The sequence below is a fragment of the Rattus rattus genome, chromosome 12 (genome assembly GCF_011064425.1).
Source record: "Rattus rattus isolate New Zealand chromosome 12, Rrattus_CSIRO_v1, whole genome shotgun sequence".
NCBI classification, from domain to species: Eukaryota; Metazoa; Chordata; class Mammalia; order Rodentia; family Muridae; genus Rattus; species Rattus rattus.
This window is the reverse complement of record NC_046165.1, coordinates 7804879-7827671: the sequence shown is the minus strand read 5'-3', so window position 1 is coordinate 7827671 and position 22793 is coordinate 7804879. Positions and strand designations below refer to the sequence as shown.

The 22793-nt window shown below is 45.2% G+C and overlaps 1 protein-coding gene across 1 annotated transcript; it reads right to left on the bottom strand.

Moving 5' to 3' along the window:
* Positions 1-421: 421 nt before the first annotated feature.
* On the bottom strand, positions 422-20962 carry Tgds (TDP-glucose 4,6-dehydratase). The gene is made up of 12 exons (XM_032917711.1): positions 20822-20962; positions 18656-18722; positions 16145-16213; positions 15273-15363; positions 10135-10277; positions 7844-7942; positions 6009-6068; positions 5300-5343; positions 4354-4519; positions 3310-3368; positions 2347-2444; positions 422-1112 (listed from the first exon to the last, which is right to left on the bottom strand). The coding sequence occupies exons 1-12, from the start codon at positions 20905-20907 to the stop codon at positions 1027-1029; spliced, it is 1068 nt and encodes a 355-aa protein (XP_032773602.1). The 5' UTR covers positions 20908-20962; the 3' UTR covers positions 422-1026.
* Positions 20963-22793: the final 1831 nt, after the last annotated feature.

Genomic DNA, 22793 nt, shown 5'->3' with positions numbered 1-22793 from the left:
ATGTGGGCTTGTTGGAGGAAGTGTGTCACTGTGGAGGAGGGCTTTGAGATCTATGCTCAAGCTACGCCTAGTATGACAGTCTCCTGGCTGGCTTTGGATCAAGATGTAGAAGTCTCGGGTCCTCTAGCACCATGTCTGCCTGCACACCACACAATGATAATGGACTGAACCTCTGACACTAAGTCAGCCACAATGAAATGTTTTCCTTTCTAAGAGGTGCTGTGGCCATGGCGTCTCCTTACGGCAATGGAAACCCTAAGCCGGGTTCTCACCAAGTTGGTGGGTATGAAATCAACTTTCACAACAGAGCAGCCTTTACTTTTGTCCACCCAGTATCAATCGGCTCAGTTACTTTTCAAAGTTGCACTAAAGTCTTTAGGGCAAAGAGACTGTAAATGTATGATAAACAAAATAAAAATACTTCACTAAAAAAGCCACAATCAGCATTTAATATATTAAAATATATTGACACTTTCATAAATAAAACTATTGTAAATAGTAAATACATGATAAAATCTCTGATACAGGTTATATAAAATCAACTACTGATTTAAAAAATGTAAGAAATTAACATCTTACCTTTAAAATCTATTTAACTTAATTTTACAAAATTATCAAAAGTTTAAAAGTGCTAGTCTTCCATTTTGCTCAATTTTCACATCATCGGACCTTAGAAAATACAGTCAAGACAGAAAATCCTGGTATTGCGGAAGGCTGGGAAAAGCAGCCCAGGTTGCCATGCACGGTACCACTTCCTGCCTTTGCTCAGAGCCAGGGCCCCGCCCTGCTCGTGTCTAAGCTTCTGCTGAGCAGAACGTTCTGCTGGACCAGTGCCTGAGTCCCTGGAGAAGTCTGCCGAGGGCATCTCCACAGTGAGCTCTCGACCAATGCTGATGCTGATGCCGATGACTCTGCACGCGATCTGTGCTGAGAGCATCGCCCAGCCCAGGAGAGAAGACTTCATTCAGGCACTTGACTGTGTCACTGGCTGAGGTGCGCTGGTGTCCTCTTCTCTGCAACTGGCAGTTATATAAATGGTGGCTGGACTGGAAAGGGTTCTAAAGCCTTTTCTGCATTCTTCCAGTTGTGAAAATTCTCTCGGTACCACTCAACTGGCAAGAAAATCAAGACAATGAAAATTTTAAAAATAGACATCAATTAGCCAGCATTTCCTGGCTATGTCAGCAAAGTCCCTTCTTCAAGCTGAGGTGAAGATCAGCAGGTGACTCATCTCAGGGAATCTGGAAAGCGGTAACGGGTGTGTGTACTGCAGCACAGACACCACACACACCCCCGCCCCCGGCCAGGGTAATGTGGAGGACACTTGGACTTTAGTAATTTCCAGTGAAAGTCCTAAGTCATTTATTCTGGCTTTAAGGTTATTGTATATAAAAAATACCCTTGCTCATCTAACACGATGACAGGGGATCAGGAAACATGAGACAACAGCTCTCTACCAACAGGTGAAGTCAGTGCATGGTGTGCACTGTTGGGTGACACAGGGTTACAGTGTACAGTCATTAGGCGACATCAGCTTACAGTGTGCAGTCATTAGGCAACATCAGCTTACAGTGTGCAGTCATTAGGCGACATCAGCTTACAGTGTGCACTGCTAGCCTCTCCAGTGAGTACTCCACATTTAGTTACAAATGGAAGCTGCTTTGCCTTTGCTTTTCAGTACCTGACCCACGTATTCTGTGTTAAAGTTTTGAATCAAGACTTTTTTTGTACATTTGGGTGGATCCTTCCCTACAAATACAAGTCCAAATTCATTTTCTTTCTTCTGTTTTGTTCTTTTGTCTTCTGAGACAGGGTTTCACTAGTGCAGCTCTAGTGCTTTTTATATATATAAAACTCAGAGATCCTCCTCCCTCTACCTCCTGAAAGCTGGGACTAAAGGCATATCAGGGTCCAAATAGTGGGCATCTGTCTGTCTGTCTGTCTGTCTCTCACCTTACGAGACTTTCTTGTACATATTGAATTTACAGAGATTTTCTTCAAACCTAAGATCCCACTGACCTTATCATGGACCATTATTTTATACATTATGAAGGGAGAAGCAAGCTGCATGAGGTACCTGGGGCCAGGAAGGAAACGCAGAGCCAAGCACCCAGCCAGGAAAGCAGGCCTCTGATGTCACGAGACCCAGAACAGGGGAAGCAGCCTCTGACGTCACGAGACTCGGGAGGAGCATGAGCGTAAGCCCAGGGAACTCTGCCCAGAGACGGCTGTTAGACTGGAGCAGAGCAGCTGGAGTGCACAGTCCCTCAGTGTGCTGCTCATCTCTAGTGCTCTGACACCAGCGCCCTTCCTCCACTGCTCCCCAGAGGTCTCGTTACTACACACCTGTCTTCTTTATTCCTTCTTCCCACGGCACTTTGGGCTTCCATCCTAAGCTGTGAATCTTTTCAGACTTCATTGGATATCTCATGTCGTTATGAGGTCTTGGAAAGCAAACATTTAAGATGACACTGTGAATACACGTGCACACATCTGAGACACAGAACGCACACTCACATGTCTTTATTGTGAATACACGTGTGCACAACTTAGACACACTTAAGAATGCACATTCACACACCTTCTTAATTCACATTAGAACAAAGTCACCCTGGTGACATGCTTATTGTAGAAACCTTTTATAAACATGTAAACCCCATAATTACCAATGCCTGACATTCTTTAGAGCCTATCCTTTCTATAATTTATTTGAGCCCTAACTTAGGTGCAAATGCAGTGCCTAACATATAGAAGAAAAACAAGAAGTGTCTGATGAGTGAAGAAAGGAATCACACAATGAAAGTACTCCAGATTCTTGAGAGCCAAGCTGAGAGCAAGACACTTTGTCTATATTTAACTATAGTTCAGAAGAGTTTTCTAAGGACATAGTCTCTGGACTGCACAAGGGACAAAACCCCAGACTGAGAAAGAGTCCCTAAAACTTGAAGCCCACAGGCAATAACAGTGCTATCCTTAACCTCTATAACACTTATACTAAGAAGAAAAATCACAGGTTAAACTGGTTTTTTGGCCAGTTCATATAGTTTATCAATGTATAAGCACCTATGACTGTACCATCTTCTCTGTATGTTCCAACTTGACATTCATGTAGTCCACTCGCCTGTCACTCACATAGTACACCCACATGTCACTCACATGGCCCACCTACCTGTCACTCACATAGTCTACCCATCTGTCAATCACATAGTCCACTCGCCTGTCACTCACAGAGTCTGCCCACATGTCACTCACATGACCCACCCACCTGTCACAGAGTCCACTCATCTGTCACTCATGTAGTCCACTTACCTGTCACTTACGTAGTCCACCCACCTCTCTGTTTCAGAGTCTGAATTGGTCTCTTTGATCTGTCAAATAAAGCAGACTTTGAGTTACAATATGAGAGCACAGAGTAACAACTGTATTTAACAGCTGACAGAAGCAGAGAAAATAGACAACTGCCTCCCAGCTTGAGGGAGGAGGAGGACAGCAATGGTTCTTTCTATCCTTAGAGCCTGCACTCACTCCACAGACCCCATAAAGAACAGGGACTACATAAGCATGGAAGCCAGGCAAAAGCCTAGGATGAGAAATCCATGCTGTAGCCTCATAGTTGTCTATGTTTCCCTCACTGGCCTGTGACTGACATTAGTGTTTCCCATTTCTGAAGCTGAGGTACAAACACCTTAGAGCTAGAGGACGTAGGAGTACTCTTCCCCAAGAACTCGTGCAGTTTCACAGAACGGGCATGTACACATAATATGAACTATTTTCCCATCAGCTCATTGTTAGTAACATGAATGGTATACTAGTGATTTGGTTGTAATTTGCATGAAAAATGTCCCCTCTTCACTCGTGTATTTGAATCCTTGGCCCCCATTGGTGGTACTGCTTGGGGATGTTACATTTCTGTAGCAGTGAGGCTTTGCCCAACAGAGTTAAGTATATCACTGGGAGGCTTGCAGGTTTCACAGTCTCACCCTACTTCCTACTCCGTCTTCTTCTGCTTCCTGTTTGTGGATGAAAATGTATCTACCTAGCCAGCTTCCTACTCCTGCCTTCAAGACATGCCGCCCCCGCTACACACACACACATCATTATCCCCCGCCTCCCGACACACACACACACACACACACACACACACACACACACGCACACACGCGCACAAACGCACAAACGCGCACACGCGCACACAGAGCCCGTTAAGGATTCTAGCTAGACCTGGAGAATTCTAAGCCAGGATCAAGCCTTCTTCCTTAAGTTGCTAACTAGAGAAGATACTAACTAAATTCTTCACCCCTGCCGTGACCTGCAGGGCAGCACCCTGCAAACACCCTCTTATGGCAGACATACCAGCTGTATCAATTCTTTCGCAAGCTGGACCACTGACATCTCGAAGTTGGTCCCGATATTGTAGATTTCGCCTGGCTCTCCCTTTGTGAGGACAGTGAGAAAGGCCTCCACCACATCGGCGGCGTAAAGGAAGTTCCTTCTCTGAAGCCCTGACCCGTGAATACAGCTAAATGGATTAAAGAAGGCAGAATTATAAAGTGCAGAAAGGAAGCTCGCAAGCAGGAGTGAGCCACGGCCAGCTCCACTCTGAGGAAGCCATTCCCAGAGGCCCTGGAAGTCTCTGAATGAACAAATCAATTCCCTTAACATTTCTTCCCCATTCCTTATATGATACCCAAACTTTAGAAGGATTCTTAGTTTAAAAAGTGGAAAACATGGATCCTAAGGAACGTTTGTTAATTTCATACCATAGATTCGTTTTGAGGAAACACCTAAGCTGGACGGGGTTACGGGACAGTAACTCCAGCTACCTGGGGACTGAGGTGAGGGTTCCATGCTCAAGGCCAGCCTAAGCGAGTTCAAAGTTAAAAAGGAAAGCACAGGCCTGGGAAAGGAGCTGGAGAGGGAGTGAGGGCTACAGCTTGTCAGCAGAGTGCTTGCCTAGGACATACACGGCCTGCTGCTTTCAAGCTCCAGAACCTAGAAATAATGGGTAAAGGGAAAATCTTTTATATTAATCATTTTATATTAATCATTTGGAAATAGGAAATTATACACAGATAGGAAAATTTTATTTTAAAACTCAAAATTCTACAGCAGATAACTTCAGAATTTACCTTAGTAACTTCTGAGACATAGTTTAGTTACTGAAAACACCACATGAAGTGGAGAAAGCATTCCTGAGCTGGCAGAACGCTGAGCCCATGGCCTCTGGTTCGAGCATTACTACTGAGCACTACTGGCAGAGCGACTGACAGTGCATGAATGCAAAGGGAAAGCAACGTACCATTTCCTGTCGTGCTGTAGCAAAGATATGAATTTTGGAATAACCTAGAAGAACATTTGAATGATGTTTCAGACTTTGAAAATGACATTAATATGAATTTAAACTCATAAGATCAATACATTCCAATTCTTTTAACCTAAATTCATGAAAAAAATATAATGTTTGCTGAGTAAAGTGTTATAATCAAACGACAGGTGTCACAGGAGTCAGAGGAAGTCTTATGGACGGTTTACAGCCAGCATTCATCACCGCTCTGGGGACTTCTCACATAAGGCAGTCGTCAGACCTCATCTTACCCCTGACGTCTAAGCAACGTATAATCACCCACACAGTGAGTCCAAGCTCTCCACACCACTGCCAACTAGCTTTTGACTTCTGTTTGCCCTGACACAACTGCAGACAGTGCAGGCATGGTGCCGCAGGGTGCTTTAGAGTCCAATGAAGACAACATGTCCACACACATCCTTACACCGGACCTAAAGTCCTGGGTTTCATTACTCCCCACTTTAAAGACAGCAGCCTAAGGACCTAAAGGCACGGCAGCTGCAGTGTGCCAAGCCGATGCTGTCTGCAGACGAGATGCACACGCAGCCTACAGTCACGCAACTGTGCAGTCACAAGACCCGTCCCTGCAGAGGAACAACTACTCAGATTATTTTCAGTAATGCATAACCAGTAAGCACCACTAAGAATTTAGAAATAATTTTACCTTTTCTGGATACTGATGTGGTCCATACACGTTGCTGCTTCTGGTGATGACAACTGGAAACTTAGAGTAAATATTCAATATCAGTGCAAGGAGGTCCACAAGCAGGGTTGTTTTAAAATATACAGAGTTTCAAAACACTGGTGCCTAAATGACACAGTAGGGGTATGTGTGTGTGTGTGTGTGTGTGTGTGTGTGTGTGTGTGTGTGTGTGTGTGTGTGTGTGTGTGATATAGTACATAAAAAGTTTATTGTTGTAACACATTATCTTACATAATGTTTCTATTGATCATTTGGGACTTTCACGCCATGAGTCCCAATAACTTCCCAGTCCTCCCAGAACCCCTCCCCCACAATCCCCCAGAGAAAAGGAAGAAGAAAAGGATCCATACTCCGGCTGACTATAAGGGTAAGAAGGCTCCTTTTGCGGCTGTATTGATGGCTGCAGACCTACAGTTGGGAAGAGGCTCATAGAAGCTTCCATGACAACCTCCACTGCCGCCGCTACTCTTCAACAAAGTCAGTCTCACGAAGAAGGCTCACACTTGTGCTCCTGACACTCATGAACTAAGGCAGGGGGATTCCTAGTTACAGCCAGGCCTGGTGGTGCATGCTTTTAACACTAGGATTCAAGAGACAGACTGGTGGGTCTCTGAGGTGGAGGCCAGCATGTTCTACACACTAAATTTCAGGCCAGCCAGGGCCACATAAAAAGATCACAGTTTAAAAAAAAGAGACAGGAGAGCATGGGCTAGGATACAGGCAGAGGGTCTAACAGGAAGAACAGACGAGAGGAAGATAAATAGAGATGAGGCACAGAGAGGCAGGTTAAACTCCAAGGCCTTCATTCCCAAAATGGCTTCCAGCAGTTACATTTAGTTACACAGCAGATACCTAGTTGGCTCTCTCCACTGAGTCAACTCTCACAAGTAAGAAGGCCCATCACACAGGGCAAGGGAACATGAGGAACCTCCTGCTTGTCTTTCTGAATCAACCCCTAACAACCGACAGTGGCTGGTGGCTGGTGGGGGGCGACTGGCACCTGCTCACACTTGTGCTGCAAACCCAGTGTGGCACTGTCAGAGCCACCAACATAAGTCTACACATCTCCTCCATACACAGCCAAGACTTCTGAGTCCTACAGAGAAAAGCAAGTACAGGAAGGAATCTTCGCCCTCGCCTTGTAGGATTTCCACGAGGCTTCTCACTAGACCTGTAATGTTCTATCACTGAAGCAGGGTGAAGTACGTTCCAGGTCAGTGCTTTCCTGAGGAACTGAACAAGACCTTGTCCAGGCCATGTAAGATTTTGATACTCATGAGCCCCTGCTACCTACACTCAAGCCAGGTCTTCATGCCAAAGCCAGCTTAGACCTTAACACTTACACCCACCCACAGTGAATGGTTTAAGGGCTTCAGAAAGCAGGCCTGGTGAGCTGCTCAAAGTACTTGCTGCCAAGCCCGATGACCTGAATGCAGGGTGCGTGGAAAGGACTGGCTTCCATCCTTCCTTACGCTGCCCTCTGACTTCCACATTCACACTACAGAACACACGTGCACACATTTACTCACACGACAGATGAGAGATGGCGAGATAGACAGATGAGACATAGATAGGTGATCCATAGATAAATAGATGATCTATAGATGGATGACGGACGGATGGATATAGATGAATAGCACCTTTCACCCCAGCACTCAGGAGGCAAAGGCAAGTGGCTGTCTGAGTTTGAGGCCAGCCTGGTCTATAACTAAATCCCAGGACAGCCAGGGACACACGCCGAGACCACGCCGAGACCTTCTCTTGAAAGCAAAAGAAGTTTCGGGACCAGCTTTTACCTTGTACCGTTCCCAGTAGGACTGCACAAAGCACTCAGCGGCTGCTTTGGATGAGGCGTAGGGGTTTGTAGGTTGTTTGGGTGACGACTCGTCAAACTCCTAGGTTTAAAAGGAGACGCTGGGTCACACATACTGCCTAAGTGTGTGGCTCAACAGCAGTTGGGTCACATTTAAGAGAACCTGGGTCCAACCTGAACACACAAAACAAACTGGAAAACCAACCATGGCACTAGCGTGAAACGTCAATCACTGTGTCTAAAAAGCCATTTCCTGCTCTGCTGGTCACATCCGTAATCCCAGCACCTGGGAGGTGGAGGAATGAAGCCCAGAGTTGAAACCCTGCCCCAAAAGGCAAACGAAACCCAAACCAGCACGGGGATATCTTGAATCCTAATCAGGAAAGAACAAGTGCAGAGATCCTAAAGGCTCGTGTGTGGAAAAAGAAATGGAAAAGGAAGTTACTGGGTGGAGGCCATTTAAATCAAACCTATATTTCAACCATTTAAAAATAGTTACTTATTACTAATACATGTGTGTGTGTGTGCATGAGTTTATGTGCACTACATATACCCAGGGACCCACGGAACCCACACAAGGCATTCGCTCTCCTGGAACGGGAGTTACAGTGATTGTAAGCAACCACATAGGTATCAGGAGCCAAGCCAGGGCCTTCTGTAGGAGCAGAAGGTGCTCTTAATAAGTGAGCCACTGTTCCAGTCTTTCATTTATTATTTTGGAGACAGAGTGTTACCAAGTAACACTAGCTAGCTTTTAACTTGGGATCCTCCTGCTTCAGCCTCCTAAACTCAGATCATTGACCTGGTCCCCAGGTCGGTCTATGCCTCCAGGCCTGGCTACAACGTCAGCATAGCCTCTACGATATGGCCGAGCTATAGTGCTGTACCAGGCACAATGAGAGCGGGGAGAAAGCTGCTACATCAGCCCTTTGTTTTGTGCAAACAGTAAATAACTCAACTTTCCTGAAGGGAAGGGCAGCTGCACAGACTTGGGACTGGAACATTAGGACCGTCTCTAAGTTCCTGATATTACTGAATGCTTCCTATCCAAGACAAGTCTGGAGATCTTCCAGAGAGTGGAAACCAACTGCTGGCCAATACCAAACCAAATATCCACAAATTAGAAATATTTAGGAGGGGCTGGAGAGATGGCTCAGTGGTTAAGAGCACTGACTGCTCTTCCAGAGGTCCTGAGTTCAATTCCTAGTACCCACATGGTGGCTCACAACCATCTGTAATGGGATCTGATGCCCTCTTTCAGTGTGTCTGAAGACAGCGCAGGTGTACTCATATACATAAAATAAATAAATAAATCTTTTAAAAAAGAAATGTTTGGGAGCCCTTTTAAAAGTAACATACATCAATATATGTTTTAATTATACAAAAATATACCTATATAAGGAAATCTGCAGTTTTACTGGGTTACAGTTGGGTGCTAATCACGGTAGTGATTTGAAGATTAAACTTCAGAAATCTGAGGAACCATACTCTTTTTTACCTAATTAAACTTGTGACTGCCATTACTCCTTTCAATCTGTACAAGATCACATGACTACAGTAAGGTGCTAACTGCATAGACCTTTGAACATTTACAAGTAAACACACAGAACTGCTTAGGGTGAAACCCAGGGCATCACACACACTGACCAAGGACTCAACACTGTTAACCCTAGCCTGCTTCTGACTTCCCAACAGAGCACATGTTTAGCAGAAAGGACTAATGGTGCTGTTATCTCCGTCTAAAACGGACAATGATCAGGAATGACTTCCTATGAACAGACCCAGGCACGGAGGTTCATATACATCCCTTAATCAGCACTCAGGAGTCAGGCAGGAAATCAGGTTAAGACCAGACTGAGCAACACAGGGGATCCCAGGCAAGCCTGGGCTACTCAGTGAGAGTCTGTCTCCAAAACAACAACGAAGGAATGGATTCCAGCTTCAACAACTTTCTCATCCTCCATGTTCTAGTGTTTCCTGTCCAGAGGAGACGATGAGCAGGGGCAGGCTACAGCCCAGGAGATGACATCATTGCGTTTTAAGACTGGGATGTATGTGAGGTCTCCTGCTGTGCTGCAGAGCAGTCAGACCATGAGGAAGTCTGCACTGGTGCTAACGTTCCTCGGGTGACCCTCCTCACTTGAGAAGAACAAAGCAACATTTTGGAGGGCAACACAATGCATGTAATGAGAGCACAGGAAAAGCCCAGTGAACTTTAGCCACACAGACATCCATGCTGGCACCCAGTAAGCAGAACAGACTTTCTCAGCTTACCTGATCGAGACTGCCTCCATATACTTCATCTGTGCTGACGTAAATGAATTTCTCCACTCTGGCTTCATAAGCAGTATTTACCAGAACATGAGTACCATAAACATTGACATACGTAAACTCAAAGGCACGGACGAATGAAAGATCTAAAAGGGACGAGAGAAAAGGTACCGTAATTCTGCTCATGGGGAAAAACAAACGCCAACCAACTGACTTCAGAGCGCTCCCTATCGCTCACCACAGCCGCAGTGGGTTAGGAAACAGCACAAGAAAGGGCGGTCGGAGCCTGTGCCTTACTTAATTGTGGTCATGAGTCCACTCTTGCTTTAATACTGCACTTGGCATGAGCAACCTAAATCCCACCAAACCCCTCCTGCATTGGGCTACACGGCTTCTGACTATTATGTTCACCCTCTCTGATCAATAGTACAAGTTTCTCTACCCTTAAAAATAACCACATTTAGATAGTTTCTTCTCAAATACATTCCTGATATATCTGGCTACACGACTTAGAAGGCCACCTAGCATGGACTGGGGTGCATGTGCAGGAAGGCCAACGGTGTCCACTCTTACAGTCAATTGCCCACTCACTGTCTTATACCTCTGCATAACGGCCACCTATGACTAAAGTCACATGCATCATGGGGAGAGACATGGAAATGAGAAATGATGATCTGACCTGATGGATCAATCAGGACATTGTCTGTCTACCAAGACTATGCTATGCACCTCTGTAACCAGCTCCTTTCTTTACACTCGGTCAGAACGCACCATAACCGGGCCCTGGAGCACCCTTGCTCACACGGCCCCTGCCATGTGTCACACAGGCATGTGGGCACAGGGGATAATCGGTGGTGCAAGAGCACCCACGAGCACATGTGATGCTAGTCCTCAGTGCAACCAGGACGGGGATGGGAAGAGCCTGAGAACAAAACAAAAGCCTAAACTAGAACAAAATAAAAAATACACGACACAGTAAATAAAAAATACTTGAACTTACTGGGGATAAACAGCCCATATCAACGAGCTACAAATAATTTATAAAAACAAGAATAGCCCCACAGAACATGGCTACAAGACACAAATAGTCTAAACAGATAAATGGTCCTGGAGCTAACAATGCTCGACTTCGCTTACAGAAGGGAAACTGCAATGTAAACCTCTTATTTATCAGAGCAGTGAAGAACAAATACCTGAAGAGAGGCTCCGTGGAAGACCCAGGTTCAATTCCCAGCACCCACATGGTGGCTAATGACCACCTGTAACCCTGTTCTAGGGAATAGGATGCCTGTTCTGACTGCACAGACTCCTGCACGCATGCAGTGCACATGCATACACTCAGGAACACACAAAATAAAACAGTTCTCAAAAACATGAAAAGGTATTTTGTAGGTGGGGCTAAGCACGGTGGATCACACTTCTGCATACTGGGCTGCATACTGGGCTCTCCACCTTCCCAATGCTGTGACCTTCAATACAGTTCCTCCTGTTGGGATGACCCCAGCCTCAAAATTATTTCACTGCTACCTCATAACTCTAACTTTGCTACTGTTATGAATCATAATGCAAGTGTCTGATATGCACACTATCTGATGTATGACCAGTATGAAAGAGCCATTCTCAGAGGAACGCAATCTGGTGATATGTAGCCGAAGTGATACACATTTATCCCTTAATCCAAGCCTATGAACTAAACTTCTTCCCCAAAAAGTCATGCTGGTGCCCACTCCCACAGCACATCAGGATGTGACTGTGCCTGGTTTTCCAGAGGTGATTCAATCAAAATGAACCCCTTAATCCAGACATGTGCCCTTACGCAAGTAAAATTTGGACCCAAATCTGAAGCTGGGGGACATACACAGAAGAAAAGTGGAAGTGGGAATGTCTGGTCTCTTTGGGAAGTCAATGATGTCACACAGGTGAGAGGACACTGCCACAGCAGACACGTGAAAGCATGCGTGACGTTTAGGAGGGATAGACACAACCACGGACAGTGGAGCTCAGCACTGGGCCACCTTGCTCTGCCTCACGAGTCTTCGCTGACGGACGGCACCATGTACTGCAGTTGAGCTCCACTTGTGGTGACGTCAGAGAGAGAACCTCACCACAGAACTTCTCGAGAGGTTTCTGTGGCTTCCGGCAGTTTCTGAAGTGGACTTGGGCCAGTTGGTGAGCCTCGCGGTTTCTTCTGGATTGGACTGCCTTGCTGCCCTGGGTGGACTGTCAAGTGGACTGGACTGCTGACTTGTATTTGGTTTGTTACTGGGCTGAACTGCTGATATCCTGACAATGAAATCACCCCCAAAGAACTATCTGTAAACAGGTCTACTTCACCCGGTGTCCTAATAACTTTTCTTTTCCACTATCTCTAGTGGGTGGTGGATTAGAGGAGAGGTTGAGAAAAATTTATACCTACAAAAAACCATGCTAGGACATGGAAAAGGCAGAGCATGCTGGGAAACCATGACGATAAGCACAGAACATCCTGCTTCACCAGAGATTAGGACGTTGTCAAAGCTACTGAGGTTACACCAGAGAGGACGCAAGAGGCAACCAGAAGCTAACCGAAGGTGTGAGTGCTGATACCACAACACCACAACTGACTAAAGTGAGCAAGAAATGAAAGTGGCACACGCCTTTAATCCCAGCACTCGGGAGGCAGAGGCTAGTGGAGCTCTGTGAGTTTGAGGCTAGCCTGTAATAAACAAAAAACAAACAAACAAACAAACAAAATAAAAGAAAAAGAAAAGTTTTCCGTGTGTTAAAACCTATGAATTCCTAATGATACTTTAAAGAAAGAGAAGAGACCAAGTAAGAACAACAGACCTCAGCCCACAGGTAACAAGAAAGCACCCAGGTGACTGCCAGCATCAACTGACGCTCAAGGCGCCCTAAGAACTGATAAGAAGAACCTGCTTAAAATTCTGACTAAACATATGGCTGGAATAAAATACAACAAGAAAATCATCATTTCCAAAGCTTGAATACACACGAGTACTGACGACGCAAAATAGCTCTGTAGAAGACACTAAGACTGACTTACAGGGGAACTGGAAACAAAACAAAACAAGCACAGCAGATTTAAAACCTTAGCTCAAAGCAAGGCTAAGCATAGACAAAGCCGAGGTGCATGACCGGGGAAGAGGGCAAAGGTTTCCACAGTTTACACTGAAAGGCTGACTGCACTGGGTACGGTGCCTGCAGACACTGCCTTCCAAAGCAGCAGTGGGGAGAAGGAAACAGACCAACTCCTAGCTACATCTCTGAAGGATACAGGGGTAAACACCATGGATGAGCACATAGAGAGCACATGTAGAGTCAACTCTAAGGACTTCAAGGCAGGCCACGTCATCAAGAATGATCCAAGCTGGGGAGGTGGTTCAGTGGGTATTAGGGTTCTTGCGAGCAAGAGAAGGAGGACCTGAGTTCACGTGCCAGCACCACAAGCTGCACATGTTTGGAATCCCAGCACGGGGAGTGAAGACAGGCAGAGCTCAGGAGCTCTTTGGCTACCAAGCCTAGACCAGATTGTGAGTTTCAGGTCCAGTAAGAGACTCTGTCTCAAAGGTGCAAGGCAGAGCACAACAGAGTAAGACATGTGACGCCCTCCTCTGACTCCTGCATGTGCCAGCACAGGAACCTGTGCAAATATATATACACACAAACATAAATTCTCTCTCTCTCTCTCTCCTCCTTCTCTCACATTCTCATGCACTCACACACTCACACACACACTCACCACATACACACTCACTCGCACACACACATACACAAACATGTATGCATAGTGCATATATACACAATAAATATGATATCATAAAGATAAAGGTTCAGGAAGCTGGGAATACACAAGAGATCACTACTTCTCAGTTTGCTTACTAAAATATCTCTCATTAAGATATTTCAATATGAAAAATGTAAACAGGATTTTTAAAAAACTAGACAAATAATTTCAACAGAATTTTATAAAGGAAATTTAAATGATCAAAAAATATAAAAACCACACAATCTCACTACAAATTTGGGAAATTGTAAATTAAACATAATGAGAGTTGGCCCCACAGAAACGATCTGATAAGAGCTGCAAGTCAGTATGGCTTCTTTGCAAAACAGTTTGCAACATCCTCACTATTGAAGAAAGCAAGCCTGGTGGCCCTGGACAGACGTCACACGGAAGGTGTGCTGACGGACACGATCCAGGACCAGAGGTTCACAGCAATGCTATTTAAAGTGGCACAGAAAAGCAGCCTGACGCAACAAACATCAAACACAACCGTGGGCCAAGCCAGAGAATGCACGATCTACACCCCAACCAACTACCTATGTGTACAGAAACATCAAGAATGTAAGCCCCTGTGTGCATGTGTACCAGGGAGTGTATGCACACGCACACTTACAGCCCAGATAGGAACATACCAATCTGGACAGGATGCTAGACAGCGGGTCCACAGAGAGGAGCGGAGGAAAGCCCAGGATTGAGTCTGTAGGAGCAGGAGCAGGAGCAGCTCCCGCCAGCTGCCTCTGCAGCCCGGTTGCCTGTGCTTGGGTGAGGCAACTCTGCGACCATGTTGCCCTTACTTCTCTAACCAACATCTCCTAAATCTATGTCAGAATTCCCAGGGGAAAGGCTAGCTGAATTATTAAAACAACATCAAATGCACACAGTGGCTCAGATAATGTTCCTCGGGATACCTGCCACCCAAGAGGAGTGACATAAAACTGTAATTAAAGGCTCATCCCATTCCTTCCTTTCAGAATTAACCATTAGTCGGAATTTGAGTCAACTCAAAGTTTTTAAAGCTCCTTCCATGTTCCAGCTCAGCACACAGGGATAAAATGGGACCTAGAAGAAGTGCCAGCTATCAGGGCTCAGGAGGTGGCCCAGTCAACAACCCGAGTGCCAGGCAACTCGAGCGTGAGAAGCTAAGTTTGATTCCCAGAACCCACTTAAAAAAACAAACGAAAACAAAGCGGGATTCTTTCTGTCAGCGTGTGCAATGTGGGGCTGTTTTTCCTGGCCACAGGTGTGTCCCTTTCCAAGACTCTGAAGTTCCTGCTTAGTCGACCTATTACTGGACTTGGAATTTATTCACTAGAGAAGAAAACCGTCAGCCACATCTACAGTGTAAAACAGCTCTTACCTACATGAGTCTGTGCAGCAAAGTGTAGGACTATGTCTATTTTCTCCGCTTCAAACAGCCGCTTCACAAAGTGAGAATCACAGATGTCACCCTGCACAGAAGGCGAACAGAGAAAGGTGGGGGTTCCTGAGCGGTCGCCTTTGTAGAAACCAGTTTACTCAGCACCCTCCAGTTCTCACCCTAAATTCAACAGAGAATGTCTCCACTCACGCACGCAGCCATGCAAGTGTAACATCGATATACTTCTTCAGGATCTTAGAACATAAGGATTTAATTCAAAATATTCTGAAAACATGTTTCAAGTAATATTTTATTGTGCTGGCTTCTAATCACATATTTGTAAAGCTAAAACCGCTAGGAAATCTTTTAGCATTAAGAAAAATAAACCTTTTAGAAAGCAATACTAAAATAAATTTAAAACAAACACAAAAGCTGGAGTGATCTTGGGAAGTGTGTTCATCACCACTAACTAACTAACTGGGGAAGTGTGTTCATCACCACTAACTAACTAACTGGGGAAGTGTGCTCATCACCACTAACTAACCAGGGAATGTGCTCATCACCACTAACTAACTAACCCTGGGAAGTGCGCTCATCACCACTAACTAACTAACCGGGGAATGTGCTCATCACCACTAATTAACCCTGCAGCACCCATGCTTACATGCATGTGTAAGTCATGCTATCTGTCAGCCACCCATAGGTCTGCTGAGGTCTCCAAACTCCAGCTGTCTTTCCCTCTACAAGGGGAACTCTACATCTGAACTACTTCTGGAAATTACCTGATCTTTAACATGTTTGTAACACAAAGATATTATGATTTCTGCATGACTAAGAGGCACTGTCAAATAACTGTAGCAAAATGCCCATACCTGTATGAACTTGTAGTTTTGCTTGTTAGAAACAGGCTCCAGATTCTTCAAGCTTGCACAGTAATCCAGCTTAAAGAGAGAGAATACAGGTGAGGAAACAGGACAAAACAAGTCAGCTCTTTCTACAATGTGTCAGTTTAGTTTCAAAGGTCATAAATGTTCAACATTATGATACAAAGACAAGTCTTCCTAGGAGGTTTCCTGCAGTTCTACACCTTCAAAGTTCCTGATATCCTAGAAGTAAAAGCAGGTCACTGTTACTTTTCAGAAGAGCAAACTCCAAGAGAAACACTGTTAAAGTTTCTCTTTAAAAATATTCCAGCTCGGGGTTGGGGATTTAGCTCAGTGGTAGAGCGCTTGCCTAGCAAGTGCAAGGCCCTGGGTTCAGTCCCCAGCTCCGAAAAAAAGAAAAAAAAAAAATGTTCCAGTTCTAACTGTCCTCTGAGACGCTCACCTAACAGCAGACAGAAACACATGCAGAGACCCAAAGACAGGAACTCGGGGAATCCTGTGGAGGAGTCAGGGGAAGGACTGAGGGACTGGAAGAGGACAGGGACTCCACAGGAAGAACAAGAGTCAACTAACCTGGACCCTTGGGGGCTCCCAGAGACTGAGTCACCAACCAGAGAGCACCCACGGGCTAGACCGAGGGGCCACCACACATACGTACCAGAGTGTAGCCTGATCTTCATGTGGCTCCCCCAACAACTGGAGAGGTGTCTGTCCCTGAATCTGCTGCCTGCCTGTGGATCCTATTCCCCAATAAGGCTGCCTTGTCTGGTCTCAGTGTGAGAGGATGTGCCTACTCCTGCAGTGACTGATGTGCAGAGGGGTAAGGGACACCCCCTTCTCAGAAAGGGGAGGGGGACTGGGGTGAATGGGAGGAGGAGAGCTGTGACAGGAGAGGACTAGGAGGAGGGGGCTGATATTGGGGTATTACGTGAATAAATAGATTAATTTTGTTTTTAAAAAGTTCCTGCTTAAGCTCCCCTTCAGCAGATGGTAGCTAGAGAAGTTTAGTTCTTAACAGAAAAGGAACAAGCAATTGAAGACAAACACACCTGCTTTATACTTATTATAACTTATAATGGTAAAGCTAAGGAAGTACACATCTTCTTTAGCTACCATGGTAAATAGTGAGTGCGTTTTAAAAAGAGCTGGTTGAGGCTGGAGCGATGACTTGGAGGTTACAAGCACTGGCTGCTTGCTATTCCAGAGGACCAAGCACTAGTGCTATTCGAGAACACCTGAGTTTGGGTCACAACCACCTGTGACCGCACTTCTGGAGTTCCAGATCCATGGCCTCTGGCTTTCCAGGGCAACTGCACTCGTAAGCACACAACCCACATGCAGAACACGCACACCTACCCATAACTTATTATGTTTTTATTTTTATTTATATATTTTGAGACAGGGTTTCAGTGTGTACCGTTGGCTGCTGTGGAATTCCCCATGGAGAGCAGGCTGGCCTTGAACCCACATGGATCCGCCTGCCTCTGCTGGTTGTGGCCTTGCACACTATAAGGATTTGCTAAGGAGGCAGATATGCAGGAATCAGAAGTATGGGGGCAGCCTGAGCAGCACCTTTAGAGTGGGCCAGATGACTCAGTGGGTAAAGTGCCCAAGCCTGAACCTAGGAGTCATATAGGGAAGGAAAGAACTAATACCACAAATGGTCTCCCTACATGCAAGCTACAGCTCAGGGATGCCTCTACCCCCAAAGAAATGATATGAAAAAAAGTTCTGTTCACCTCTTTCTGACATTAAGACAGGAGAAAAAGGACTGAAAGTTAATGGTTATTCCTTGTCTGTACAGGTTTACCATTGTGTTTCATAAAAATAAGAAAACCATTTGCATCTTTTGTTTAAGCTAAAGAATCATATTCTTCAGGGAGACTTCAACTATGACTAAGACTGCCAAGAATAAGTTAATTTCGCTGTATTTGTTTGTTTGTAGACAGGATCTCGTGTATTCCCAGGCTGGCCCTGAACTTGCTATATAGTTCAAGGATGACCCTAAAGTTCTGATCCTCCTGCCTCTACCTCCCTAGTGCTCAGATTATAGGCAAGTGCCACTGCAACTGGTTTTAATTATGTTCCACTGCTATAAAGAACTACGCATATGGATGTTTCTGGGAGGTAGCAATTATAAAGTCAAAGTTAATTTTAAAAAGTCAACACCCTCTAAAAATAGTAATCACAAAAGTATAGTATATATGGAATTTTCAAAAGGTAAAAAAGCTTTTCTTCGGCTAAAAATACTGCACTTAAAATCACTGAGTTCATAGTCTAGCAAAATAAAAGTTTCAAAGGCTTTGGCCTGAGATTAAATGCAGCAAGAACACATGACCGTGCATATCCTGGGAGGCTGGGGTGACTATGGAGGAAGCAGGACAAGAACATCTTGCCAAGTGCCACTCTTCAGTTCTCTGGCGCGGCTGCTTAAAGCTTCCTGGCTAGGAGGTAAGTGGAGGTCAGATTTTAGTACATGAAGCTTGCTTTCATACTTACCTTGTCTAGGTTTATGATCATATAGTTGGGATAATCTTCTACTAAGGAGACAATCACATGGGACGCACTACAGGGAGACAAAATCTCTGTGAGTGACAAACATTAAGCTCCCTTGATTCTTAACATTCCCTAAGCTGTGGAATGGTAGGGAGACAGTCAGAAGTTAACTACACTTTTCCACAATAGAAATGATGTCACACACCATACACGTGCACTTTTAATCCTACAACAAACTCTCATATCTTCCTTGTACCACATAAAACTGGCTGACCCTGGCTGGGGATTTAGCTCAGCGGGGCTGGGGATTTAGCTCAGCGGTAGAGCGCTTACCTAGGAAGCGCAAGGCCCTGGGTTCGGTCCCCAGCTCCGAAAAAAAGAACAAAAAAAAAAAAAACTGGCTGACCCTGAGAATGAAGAACCAAAGGATGGTGTCCACACATGCCATGAGTGTGAGTGTGAGAAATGTAAAATCTGATCAGAGCCACTGCACAAGTCCAGTATACCTCTGTAAGGACTGTGAGGGTGTTAGACAGATATCACTACAGCATACTATGTTTGCACTGACTTCTGCAACTGCTCTCTTTGTACTAGAAGTTGGCTTGAGTAAGCCTAAAATCTCAGGAGGATCCTGAACTAAACCCAGGTTTCCTAGGCTAATAATAGTTGAGTTTTAGCTTGGTACTTAGTGGTTCCTGGATACCAGAGAACCCTGAAATGAAGCTATCTCTGTAAAAGGAATCTCCAGAGACTGTTTAAAAAAAAAAAAAAAATACATTTTGGGCTCTTGGAAGCACTGACAAATTGTGAAGGTGAAGTTTATGCCTGGTGACCCTTTCCCTCCTTTTCAAGGACATTCTTTGCGGACCAGGCCTTCCATGCAAGTACCAGCATTTTCCCACATACACACCTGTTATTAAGTGAATCTCAGCTTCCTGCTTCCTACCCTCAACAAAGTGTCTGCCGGATTGAAAAGGACCACTGCATGTTCATGGGCAGTAACCAAGAATCTCTGTATCCTCCCCATGTAGGAGAAACTGAGTTTTACAAGAGCAGAATACTTCTTGGGTATCACTCAACTATTACTGAATACCTGCACGATATGGTCCAGACCTTTCTTTCTGTGGGTGCTTAAGAAACAGTTTACACTCTAGAAGGAAGGCAGGGCCATAAGCAAGTAAACACAAATACTCCATCTAATTTCAGGTAGTGTTGAGTGGGTCAGTTGCCGAGGGTGGGCCCATAAGCACTCTGAAGGTGACATGTGGGTGAATTAATAGTCTATGCAAGAAAGAAGTGCAAATGTCTAAAGTCAGGAAGCAGCACTAACCTATCATGCTCCAAGAAGCCTGAGAGAGTTGTGGGCCAGTACAGAAAAGCAAGAGATTAGGTTGGAAAGCAGGGCTTGAGCATATGAGTCTTCTAAATCTGATAAAAGATTTTATTACAAGTCTCACAGAAACCATGACTGTAAGATTCTATGCAGAGGCATCTCACTTCCTTAAAAATGACTTCTGTAATAGGAACGCACTTTTAAAAGTGTAAGAAAGTGCGTGAGATCAATCAGGAGAGGTATAGTAGCAGTGTTCTAAGGAAAAGAAGGCAGTATCAGGCCTAAAGCAGTTGGGGGACAGTGGTGAGAAGTCAAATTAAGGATAACCTTTGACACAAATAGAAAGGACAGGTTCATGGTATACGGGTATGAGCCTCGAACAAATGAGGAATAATAAAGGATTTGTAAACGGTTCCTAAAACAAGAGAAAGCGTCCCATTACGATCCTCATGTCGTGTCGAGTCAAGCTTTTAGAAAGGCCCGTATCTGCTGATGGGAGTTTTGTCAAGAGCAGGAAAAAAATGGAAAGAAACTGACATGTGCTCCTCAAAAAGTGACAGGTGAGAAACACCTCTGGGCAGGTAGGAATGGGACAGCACGGTACTCCTGCGTTCCCCCTTTTGTAGGGGAGCTGTTAAAGAAGCCTCAAGTTAGAGGCAACCTCGTCTTTGTTGGCCAAAAAGTAAGGAAACTGGACGGACATCCAGACAGTGCATTAGGACCCTCCCCATATCGGATCTTCAAAGCGGACCCAAAGTGCCAAAGACCAGGAGAGCCGCGGGGAAAACTTAGGGTTTGTGGGGAGAAACTTCTCAGCCACCAGCACCGTTACCTACATGAAACCAGCACCCCCGGTCACCAGGATCCGCTTCGCAAAGCTGCCGGGAGGACCAGAGCGCTCCTCCCGGCTCGCAGCGGACATCTTCAGCTCCGTGGCGCCAGCGCCGCCGTAAAGCGCGTCTGAAGACTCGAGGGAAGCACCTTCACGACGACGCTTTACGACACGACACGCCCCCCGACACGTTCAAAGGAAGTCGCAAGACTTCCGGGTTCTCCCAGAGCACAGCTGTAGGGGCGGGGCCGGCAGTGGCACTGCGCAGGCGCGGAGTACTTCTGTGCCACCAGCTAGGAGAAATCAGGGTCATTGCTAACTAGAGTCTGGAACGTTTTTCTAAGCAAGTGTCACTAGCATGGATTACTACTATAGGTGCCTAGAAATTCGGAGTTATGAACTTCATCTGTGTTCTTAGACTAACCCTCAGCTGAGCAGACTCCTCCAGAACGTGTGCAGTACGGAAATGAGACGTTGAATGGCAAAATTATGTTTTGTGAATTACGTTTGTGAAAATTATGTTATGTGAATATTATCCCAGAAGGGGCAAAGGCTGCTTGCAGCCATGATAAGTTTGTTTCGTGGAATTCCCCTGTTAGGTCTTACTCTATTCTCTTTTGGGTCACTCTGCCCCCATCCTGTTCCTTCTTGATTTTATTTTTATTACTAGTTGTTCTTCCCCGGCCTACCTGGCGTTTCCTCGGATGTCTGACTAGTGTCTACGTACTTTAGTTTTCAGTTTGAGTCTACTGGAGTCGTTCCTTAACTCAGTTTAAACAGCAACCTCACCTTGCAGAACTCTTTTCTAATCTTTCTTCTTAGCATTCGTCAACATATAGGCAAATGATGCGATTGCTCTCTGTCTCTGCTCCATGGAGGTAAGGTCTTTCGCTTCTCTGGGACCAGACCTATCACATCAGGTCTGCGATCACATCAACAGGTGAGTTTATCATGTGATGGCTCACTGCTCTTTGTATTAAAATGGTTCTAGTATAGCCTGCTTGCTCTTCATGAATTCCGAGGCTCTACCAATTGGGAATGGTTGGTAGTCATATTCTTTTTTATGTACCGAGGCATCAGAAAAAGCCTGTCTTCAGGGAAAGAGAACAACATTACTGATCAAGAAGAAAGGCATGAAGCCGGCAGGTGGTGGCACATACACACCTTTAGTCCCAGCTCTTAGGAGGCAGAGGCAGGTGGATCTCCAAGTTCAAGGCCAGCCTGGCCAACAGAGTGAGTTTCAGGATAGCCAGATGCACAGAGAAACCCTGTCTCAAAAAGACATAAGACAAAAGGAAAATGCCTGCAGTAACCAGAGCCCGTGTTCTACTTTTCCTTCAGGGACAACCTCACCCCTATCCTTGGTATATCATTAATACTACTAAAATTTTAGACAAATTAAACTCATTAGGGTATTATTTTAGTAAACAATGAAAAACCAAGCAATGCTCTGAAAGAAAGGTTCAGAGAGCACCACCAAGCAACTCAAGCAATCAGTCTGTATAAGCAAAGGCTGGAGGAAGGTATGGCCAAGTGGTTAAGAGCACTGACTGCTCTTCCCGAGGTCCTGAGTTCAATTCCCAGCACCCACATGGTGGCTCATAACTTTCTGTAACTCCAGTTCCAGGGAATTGGAAGTCCCATTCTGACTTCTGTGAGCAAAGTGCTCATGCCCTTCATAAACATACATGTAAACAAGGTTCCCATACACAAGATTATAAATCTTGGAAGTAGGTTTTAGAAAAGACTTAACAGCTTGTGGATCCAATTGTGCCTTCTCAAAGGGACCCCTGATACAATATCTCTCTCGTATAAAGACCTAGTTGGTCAGTTGGGAGCATGCTGATTGGCTAAAGCTCACTAAGTTAGGTTGCAGTTCTGATGTCATATTTCAAAATACCAGGGGCAGTCTCCGGGCAAATTTAGTTTAACACCACATAAATTTGCAGAGGCTTACCTGAAAATATCCACTGGAA

Bases quoted from the DNA above. Each gene is read 5' to 3' on its own strand.
- Tgds (XM_032917711.1), bottom strand. From the start codon at position 20,907: ATGTCCGCTGCGAGCCGGGAGGAGCGCTCTGGTCCTCCCGGCAGCTTT. The intron at 7,943-10,134 runs GTAAGCTGAGAA...TTTTAAACCTAG, and splicing joins ATGGAGGCAGTCTCGATCAG to GAGTTTGACGAGTCGTCACC. The intron at 2,445-3,309 runs GTAAGTGGACTA...TTGCTTTCCAAG, and splicing joins GTGGACTACGTAAGTGACAG to ACCTCATAACGACATGAGAT.